The sequence below is a fragment of the Nesoenas mayeri genome (assembly GCF_963082525.1).
Source record: "Nesoenas mayeri genome assembly, chromosome: 2".
Lineage (NCBI taxonomy): Eukaryota > Metazoa > Chordata > Aves > Columbiformes > Columbidae > Nesoenas > Nesoenas mayeri.
The window spans coordinates 127039154-127049367 of NC_137543.1; the positions used below are offsets into that span (position 1 = coordinate 127039154).

A 10214-nucleotide genomic window follows, 5' to 3' on the forward strand; every position below is an offset into this window, starting at 1 on the left:
CCCCAAAACCAAAGGATTAAATTAAAAGGAACAAATTAAGTTGAAATGAGAATTGTTATTTTCGCAATATAAAACACCTCAACGCATGACAACAAGCCTTTATCTTTGCAAGGCAGTTCTTTTACTGCTGGTAGGACATAAGCTACCAAGGTGCAGCCTGTACTTACAGCCTCTTAGGCATGAGTGACTGATTAGATTCCACATTGAAATTATAAGTGCTTTGCTTATAATTTCAATGTGGAATCTAATCAGTCACTCGTAAAACACACACCTGAAGCTCTAGGAAGTACAGATGTTCAACTTTTGTTAAGATACATACTCTGAACATACAAGCAGTTGTTTTCTGATTCAGTCCTTTTCATACCATCGTCCATATAGAGCAGCTGTCAGTAGGCCAGAAGATGTTCTATTTTTGCTTATGAAATAGTGGTTGTTTTTCCAGCCCATGTGATCAGCAAAGTCCAAGGTAATACCAGATGTCAGCAGTAAAGGAAAGATATAAGGGGTACTCATATTTCCCCATAGCTGGAAATCTATCACAGCAGTGGCATCTGTAACCTCCTGGCCACAAGTGCTAAAGCTGAGACCACCACACTTTACTAATGCACAGGCCTGGACATAGTATGTGCCATGCACTGTATGGAGCCCATCAAAAACTCCCAAAGCATACAATTCATCCGTTAACACAGCTCTCCGGTAATTTAAGTAACAACAAAGGGTATTGGCACAAACATGGACCTCTCCTTTTTCCCCCCATACAGGAACAAAGGTAAAGTTGTCATACATCATTTCTGCATAAAATATGGGAGGTAACTGTTCATTTCCTTTTTCTGATACTCTGCCAGGAATCTCTTCTCCTTCCTTAAAACAAACTTGATCATCCATTGAGCCCCTTGTAGAAGTCTTGCATGAGCCGTGTAAGTTGTCTCTGAATCTTTCATTGCTCTCCAAATTCGTGTCATAATCTGCAGTAATCACAGGAATTTCTGCTACTATAAGCTTGCCACCATAACTTTCCATGTTATGGTAGATGTAGGATTTGACTGGAGTGTATATCCCACTTCCTGTCATGCCCAAGGTAGGGTGGTGGATATTAGCTGCTAAAATATTGACATTGAAAGCTGTTGCAAAAGCCTGCTGAAATTCTACGGCAGAGAGGAGTGGGAGCTGGTTCATCCAGGCAGTTGGATATACAACTTGTTTCAAATTGTATTGTCTGATGAGGTTCACTGCAGGCTCAAAAAAGAGTATATCAAAGCAAGTGAACATACCAAATTTGCCTGCAAAGGGGGTATCAAAGAATTTATAGTCAGGCTCTGGCGGGGTATCAAAAGCGTATTCAAAATATAAGTTGTGTTTGCGATAGGTGGCTACCAGCGTACCGTCATCGCTGAACGCCACGTTGGTATTGAATTGGTATCTCCCATCAGATGGACAGTGAGGATCAGTGGGCTCACAGGGCTGCTTAGTTCCTAAGTTTGCCACAAGGAATATTTTGTTCTTCAGTGCCATGCAGCTCAGACGCTGAAGAACCTGAAGAACACAGTACGGGGAAATGTAAGCACTTCAGAATATGGGGGGATAAATTTTACTTAAGCAGCCATAAGTTATTATATTTAATACTTTTCAAATTATTATTTTCAATGGGAAATGTAACACATTTGACTGTACCTGTAAACTTTAAAAAGACTGATGATTTTGTGATGACTGAAAAGTATTTCAGATATTGATGTCAAAATAGCAGTGAAAAAAATTATCTGGGTTTTATTTCCTGAGAAGCAAGTAAGTAAGTAAATCTCTCTATTTCTAGGACAATAATTTTCAGAAACTTCTGACTGTTACAGGAGCACCAATAGCTTTAAGTCAACTGAAAATTTTGAGAAGGCAGCATAACTGATCTGTGTGTGCCTTTTGAACAGCAAATGTCTAATAACGATCATTTGCACCTGCAATGGCCTGTTTCTGCAACTAGCTGTTTTTACTCTATTTTTTTATTCTAAAGTGATTACTAGCTACAACTGAGGGAAGCAGAGATGTAAATGGATAGACTTTGTATAATTACATAAAAGAAATACAAAGAGTTACAGAGTACAGTGTTACTGGGATGTTTCTATGTCACTATTTACAACTTTAATTCACGTTTGCACAGAAATTCTGCTTAGTAAGCACATGCATGATTGCTTTCATTATATTATAGCATAGTAATGCTAATAAAAATAAATAGTTCTTATTAGTAAGCTTGGTTATTTTCACTTCAGGTTCAGAACAGTCAATGAAAATACTATTCTTGTGATCTGCAGGTCACATATTCTGTAATTGCACTTGGTCTGTGCTAAGCTGTGACTTCTATTACATCATAGCAGGTCAAGTCCTGTTACTTTTACACACAATCACTGAGTCAGAATGTGCTGTCATTAAGTCATTAAAACTGAGTAACAAGCATGCATCAAAAGCAAAGATTAAAGAATCACAGAATGTCCTGAGTTGGAAGGGACCCACAAGGATCATCGAGTCCAACTCCTGTCCCTGCATAGGACAATTCCAAGATTCACACCATGTGTCTGAGGGTGTTGTCCAGTCTCTTCTTGAACACTGTCAGGCTTGGGGCTGTGACACCTCCCTGGGGAGCCTGTTCCAGTGCTCCACCACCCTCTGGGTGAAGAACCTTTTCCTAATGTCCAACCTAAACCTGCCCTGGCACATCTTCCTGTTATTTTCCCAGGTCCTATCATTGGATGCCAGAGAGATCAGCACCTGCCCCTCCTCTTCCCCTTGTGAGGAAGCTGTAGACCACAATGAGGTCTGCCCTCAGCCTCCTCTTCTGCTACGTTGTATCTTATTAGAGAGTAATTACCATTCCATAGGTTGGGGAGGAGTAGGAGATGACAAATTCAGGTGACATTCTTGCATATAGCTAAAGAGAGGGAGTGCGGTCTGGATGACCAAGTAGTGAGGTGGACTGCAAAGTGGCTGAAGGGAAGAAGCCAGAGAGTTGTGGTCAATGGGGTGGAGTCTAGTTGGAAGCCTGTATCTAGTGGAGTGCCTCAGGGGTCAGTACTGGGGCCTGTATTATTCAATATATTCATCAATGATTTGGACGAGGGATTTGAGTGCACTATCAGCAAGTTTACTGATGACACCAAGCTGGGAGGAGTGGCTGACATGCCAGAAGGCTGTGCTGCCATCCAGCGAGACCTAGACAGGCTGGAGAGTTGGGTGGGGAATAACCTGATGAAATTTAACAAGGGAAAGTGTAGAGTACTGCATCTGGGTAGGAACAACACCAGGTTCCAGTATAAGTTGGGGAATGACCTATTAGAGAGCAGCGTAGCGGAAAGGGACCTGGGGGTCCTGGTGGACAACAGGATGACCATGAGCCAGCACTGTGCCCTTGTGGCCAGGAAGGCCAATGGCATCCTGGGGTGGATTAGAAGGGGGGTAGTTAGTAGGTCCAGAGAGGTTCTCCTTCCCCTCTACTCTGCCCTGGTGAGACCACATCTGGAATATTGTGTCCAGTTCTGGGCCCCTCAGTTCAAGAAGGACATGGAACTGCTGGAGAGAGTCCAGCGTAGGGCAACAAAGATGAGTAAGGGAGTGGAGCATTCCCTTATGAGGAAAAGCTGAGGGAGCTGGGTCTCTTTAGCTTGGAAGAGGCTGAGGGGTGACCTTATTAATGTTTACAAATATATAAAGGGTGAGTGTCATGAGGATGGAACCAGGCTCTTCTCAATGACATCCAACAGTAGGACAAGGGGCAATGGGTATAAACTGGAACACAGGAGGTTCCATTTAAATTTGAGAAGAAACGTCTTCATGGTGAGGGTAACAAAACACCAGAACAGGCTGCCCAGGGAGGTTGTGGAGCCTCCTACTCTGGAGACATTCAAAACCCACCTGGACACCTTCCTGTGTAACCTCATCTAAGTGTTCCTGTTCTGGCAGGGGGATTGGACTAGATGATCTTTTGAGGTCCCTTCCAATCCCTAACATTCTGTGATTCTGTGATGTATTGTATGTGTTTAAAACCCTCCACTGTTAAGAATGAAACCAGCATAAACTGAGAGTCCATGAAAAAGATAACTTGATGCTAGAAGTTGTTAAACTTGTTGCTTACTTCCCTAAGCAAAACTACTAGAACTAGTTTCCCACTTGAAGCACAAATGTAGCATTCAGTTATTTCATCTCTCTGCAGAAATCACTCCATTACCTCTGTGTCGTTGAACAAATATGGCTCTCTGCATGGATTCCACTTCACAGACTGTGAATGCAGAACGAAATCTAAGTACGGATAAATGGAGTTTCTGGTGAAGTTGAAGCCATGGATTCCATCTTCAGGGAAAACAATGATCTGTGCCCCCTAAATGTAAAACAAAGACATGTTTTGTAGGCAAAGCAAAACCAACCTGAATACAAAAGGGAAAAAGGGAATCTTATGGGTAAAAAGAGCTAAAGAAAGTTAAGGATAACTCAAGTATGTTTTGACAAGACTGTAGTTTGAAATTATATTTTCTTTGACTTCATAGTAATTATGTGTACAAAAAAAAAGCTTATTTAACCTGAAACATACCTTTAGCTTGAAAAATAGCCTATTTGACATGTTTTTAAGGGAATGCAAATAAGAGCAGACTTAATCCAAAAATGCTACCAAAAGTATTCTCCATTCACGAGTCATGAGAATGACATCATTCAGGTTAGAGACTGATGATGTTAAAATTTGTCTTAATTATTTTTTTCAGAATTATGCTATTTGCAGATGAGCTCTGTTAAAGGTGCAGCATCACTTAGTCCTGGCTATACACCTTGACCGGGTATATAAGGTACTGAGAGTATTTTTCAGAAACAGCTTGATTGTGGAAGCAACGCAGATTCTGGTGGAAATGTAGCCATGTCAGAGCTAGGCTGGTTCTACCTGAAGTTCAGGAGGATCTGTTCCTAAAAATGGAGTGGACCTCTTTCACATCAGATGCAGCATCAGTCACTCAAATTCCTCTGATTTTTTAAAAGTCAGTTCAAATGCGTTATCCGTGAGATAATTTACATGGCTTGGATGCATTATTGCACAAAAATAGCTATTATGCTTCTGGACTGTGATGCCCAGACATCTGAACGTCACAAAAAACAAACAAACAAACAAACAAAAAGTCATGAAGTCATGTTTTTATGACTTCATGACATGTTTTTATGGTAATCCTTCTGTTCCGGAACAACAGATTTGTGAAACCTGCAAGTCAATTCTTCTCTGCCTAGGGACAATAATACCTGATTACTCTGAGTAGAACCAGCTTTGAGTTTTCTTGGGGAGGGAAGGAAAGGAGGATGGGCATAAGTGCAGCCAGAAATAGTAGTCTCACTCCCCTAAATATATTTAGGCTGAGAACCATTCCATGGAGGGTAGGAGAAACAAATGGAAAACTTTACTTCCACAAAGTTGTTAATGGTGGAACATTCATTTCCAAAGCATTTAACTTCCTTAGTTTTTAGAAACATTCATGAATTTCCATTGAGAGCACTGGAATAAAATCAAACCAAAAGACAGCTGCCTGTAAGAAAATCTCTTAATAAAAACATTCCATTTAAGAAAACAGAAAAGAGCTAGGTATTCAGACCAAAATAGAAAATTAATTTCCCTATACTAAATAACTATAGGCGTGTTTTTCCGAGCTTGGAATAACTGTAGACAGGCGAGGTGCTAATTGGCCAGGTTTTTTTCAGAGCTGCTGGCAGGTCAGAATGTCTGAAAAAACAGACCATAGTTATGTATATAAATATGGCTTTAGTTGCCTGGGAACACAAATGTGAAAGATTATCCTCAAATAGCACTTACTCTATATATACATAGGACACACACAACTGCTACTAAGCTACTGCATACCTGCCTTGCAGCAGCCACTACTTGCTGTTCATAAATGTCGAGGTTTCTGCCCATGAGCTCCAGCGCAGACTGTCGATCAACCAGGGCTGTCGGGTTAGGGCTCAGGATGGATTCGTGTTCATACACAGCAGCCACATAGTGTCCCTCTCTAGTAACTCTTCCTGAGACAACTTGATAGCAAAAAAAGCAGATGGACAGCTTCCAGCACAGTTCTACCATGGTGTATGGCATCAATCTAGAGAACAAACAAAAACAGGGGAGAAGGGAGCTTGAGCAACAAACAGTGCCGGGCATTTAAATTGATGATAAAATACAGACTGTAACTGAGACCCTTAACAGTGTTTGAACTAAGTGTGTGGGTTTTAAATTCCTGAACAACCATGTGCATATTGTTTCTAAACCTTAAATTTATCTACGTCAGTGCTTTAAATAACTGTGTCCTGTTTAAAAGCATTTTTGCTTCATATATAGTTCTACTGTTCTTGCTTGGTCTCCCTTTACAATTAATTTCAGCATTCATTTATAGAGTATTGCACTATATATCAAAACATATTTGATAAAAGTTAAATGCAGCTCACAAATTTGCAGTTTCTCTGCCACTTGGTGATTCGGCATGTATTTAACAGTAGCACTTCCTAAAATTACTTAGACACTCTATCTAATAGTCAAGTAGAAACAGAACTTCTCAATACAGAAAAATACAATTGCCAAAAGAATTATGCTAGACACTACTTCTGCATTTATCTTTCTATCATGAAAATGCCTCTCCTTATGAATTCGCTCTATTTCAGTTCCACATATGTAACAGACTAATTTGTCTCATACAGTGTGTCTTTTTTCAACATTTATAACAATGTTAGAGTGTAATTCAAGTCTGCATTGCTGCTACATAGGGCAGATATGTAAGGTTAAAAATGCTTTCATAGTAACAACAATAAAGCAAAAATGCAGAAAATTTGCAATACCAAGTTTTTCTTTGAAAGAAATGGAAAATTAGTGAGTCCGGAAGGCTGGGGCACTCTCTCCAATATGGGCTCCCCATGTAGCCTTTTGACTTCCCAAGTCAGGAAAATAGTTACTTCTACAGAAAAAGAACTGGCTGAGACAGTCAGTGGCTGTGCAATGCTTAAGAAGTACTGCAGATATACCACATAATTCAGAATTATTTTCACAATATGAGATTTCTGTATTTGTCACCAGAGTGTTATTAGTATCATTAAGGAACTAAATCTTGAGTATCAGTGAAGTTGAAAGAGCATGCAGGAGAGATGGCTTGATGCTACTACATATTGATAGCCCCAAGTCTTCAAGTGCAGTTACTGACCTTCTAAATTGTATTTTCTCTTTGGTAACTCTTACCCAAAAAAACCCCCATATGTTCCAAAACACTCTGAGCGCTTTTTCAATCTTTGTGATCCACAACTCCCTGAATTTTTCTGAAGCGAATACAGACTGAAAGACACATGCATGAAGAGCCTTCTCTAGTTCTTATCAGGAGTTCAGCAGGAAGAAAACATAAATTTTAAATTAATTCCATTTTTATTCATATTAAATGTAGTTTTGTACCTAAAAAAGGTCTACAGCAAGTTAACTTAAAATATCTCTTTTCTTCAGTTCCAGAATGAAAAGCAGCTAATAAGCAATCCTCAATACTATGTTTGGGTTTTTTTTTGTCTAAACATCAACTGGTTTAGTATTTAACAATGAACAAATTAAAGTGTGAAGAAAGCTCGTCAAAAAACATTTATTAAGTACTATCTTAGTTTAAACCACCTGTTTGCTTCCATGAGTTCCATATGCTATTTGCAACACTGGTTTGATAGCAACCCAATCCCATATAGGACAGGAAAATAATGACCTTAGTGCCCATGGTAAGCAGAAGACTTGTTTGCTCAACCAGAAAGTTTTAATATTGAATAACACTTACAACGGTCCAGGAGTAACTTAGCTGTTAGACGCTGCTAAGCTCAACTACATATTCATACTTTCTTGAGCTTTAGTTTGCCAATGTGTCCGTATGTTCCTGCCTTCAAGGGTAAATTTAAGTTACCTAAAGCACAATAAAAACAGAATAAAGCCTTGGCATCTCTGTAAACAGCTGTATTAAAGATACTCCATTTATATAAATAGTTTCGAGAAGTGATGTACAATAAGTTACCCTTGCTGTCCTCCACCTTGAGCAAAACACTCGGTACTTATGGGGGAAGTGATTCAGCAATGCACAGCAAGAACAGTGGATCCTACTCTGTTCTATGCAGCTCAGCTTTGCAAATGAAATACCAAGATGCACATGAATATATAAAGCAGTAGCAGAGGAGGGCGAGGAGAGGTGGGAAGCCTCTCACAGTTAAGGAAAGCACTGAAAATAAACACCTGGTGTTGCACCTCACTGACAAAACTATGTTTTCTATTTCTGTCAGCCCTTCAGAGCTAAAATACCTATTTAGGGTTCTAGTCAGCCACTCCTCAACAGAGCTGTCAGCTAAGATGTAATTAGAATTCACGATTACTAGCAATGGAAAAAGTTGGAGAGTTTCAGATCACAGGATGGAATCACTACGCATCAGAAAAAGTCTTTTTCACTTCTAAGCAAAACACATTTATATAAGAAATTAGCAGGTAATAGGCTTCTGCAAAATGTTGTATTTTACAGATGTGCTTGGAGAATTCTCATTTTTCTGCCAGTTTATTTTCTGGTGGTCAGAAACACTCAAAGTACTAACCTGAATCCCTTCCTCGTTCAGATGCACAAGAGGTTTAGCACTGAACATCCAACTACACAATCCCATCTGGCTGAACATGGGCCCAGTAAAATAATCTAGTAACTAAAATAATTCCTCAGAATCCTTACCCTTGGTCGTGATTACTGCTGGTCCTACAAATGATGGCTGAGCACTTAAGTGAGTGCCCCTTGTCTTTCCCCTATTTGACCGTTTAAACAACAGAACCCTGCTATCTAATGGATCGCTTCTAACAAGGAGAGCTGTGACAATTTCCAAGGCTGGGCTTGGGGACAGTAACCTTTCCATCCAAAACCAGGATACCATCAGGGTTTACTAAGCCCTTAGCCTGTGAAACTTCAAATAAGTCTCAGCCACATTCTAGGGTTTTTTTACCTAATGGAAAATGCTACACATCTAATCCTTTCATTGAAGTTAATTTGTTTAGGGTCTACAGAGCTGTCATCTCACCTGAGACACAACTTCAAAGGAAATTTTCATGAACTGAAATGCTTTATAATTTAACCTCTTTTTCTGTCCCTTTCCTGTGACTTATGCAGTCTTTTGCCAGGCAGATACACTTCAGTAGGATCATCTCATTCAAATAGTATTTCATAGCAGTATTACTGTCATGCAGTCACAGTATTCTAGTTACAGTTCCATACAAAATGTAAAAAGATTGGTGTTCAAGTTCAGATGCCGATTCGGACAAGTTTTCCCTCAGTCACATTGCAGACTATTTTCCTATTCAGTTTTTCAGACCATCTAATCTCAGTACATTGTGAAGCAAAGCACCTCATCACTCACTTTTCAACAGCTCTCACCATACATAGATGTGTACACAGAGAGAAGCAACACATACCCTGCTCCTTAGCACTTTGATACTAAGAAGAATCCAACAGACTGTAAAAAACAGAGGCAGCACAGCACAAGTCAGGGGCCTCTTAAGTGATTAATAGCAAATGCCTGCTAAGCTGTAGTAACATAAACACTAATAATTACTAGGCAACATATTAAATTTGCTATGAAAAAATAATTAAAAGTTTTTATATAGAATGTATAACACAACAGCCCCTACACAGGTGTAGAAATACAGTGAAATTCAAGTTTTTTTCTACTCATCTCTCCAGTCTGCTGCTTTTATATGCTGCACTATATGCTCATAAGCTATGCTTTCTAAGTTATTGATGGAGTGACGATGAACCAAATGCTTCCATTATTAGTGGTTCAGCTTAACGACGGTAGCACAACCAACAAGTCATATCGTGGGGCAGAAGATACTGTCAACTGTGTCTCTTCCAGGACACCTGCAAGTTTGGCATGGCCTAGACAGGCAGAGCCAGCTAGAATGGTGTGCACCAACCTTTGCTGAGGATTTTGGAGAAGGCTCACACTACACTCCCGCTTCTCACAGAATCACAGAATGTTAGGAATTGGAAAGGACCTCAAAAGATCATCTAGTCCAATCCCACCGCCGGAGCAGTTAAACCCAGATGAGGTTACACAGGAAGGCGTCCAGGCGGGTTTTGAATGTCTCCAGAGACGGACACTCCGCAACCTCTCTGGGCAGCCTGTTCCAGTGCTCTGTTACCCTCACCGTGAAGAAGTTTCTTCTCAAATTT

General features: G+C 40.0%; 1 protein-coding gene across 1 annotated transcript; it reads right to left on the reverse strand.

Annotated features, from left to right (window-relative positions):
• Nucleotides 1-348: 348 nt before the first annotated feature.
• On the reverse strand, nucleotides 349-6103 carry BTD (biotinidase; the record flags this gene model as incomplete). Its single annotated transcript, XM_080339052.1, has 3 exons — nucleotides 349-1533; nucleotides 4208-4357; nucleotides 5873-6103. 3 exons carry the CDS (start codon nucleotides 6101-6103, stop codon nucleotides 349-351), a joined length of 1566 nt encoding a protein of 521 aa, XP_080195178.1.
• Between the last annotated feature and the right edge of the window lie 4111 nt (nucleotides 6104-10214).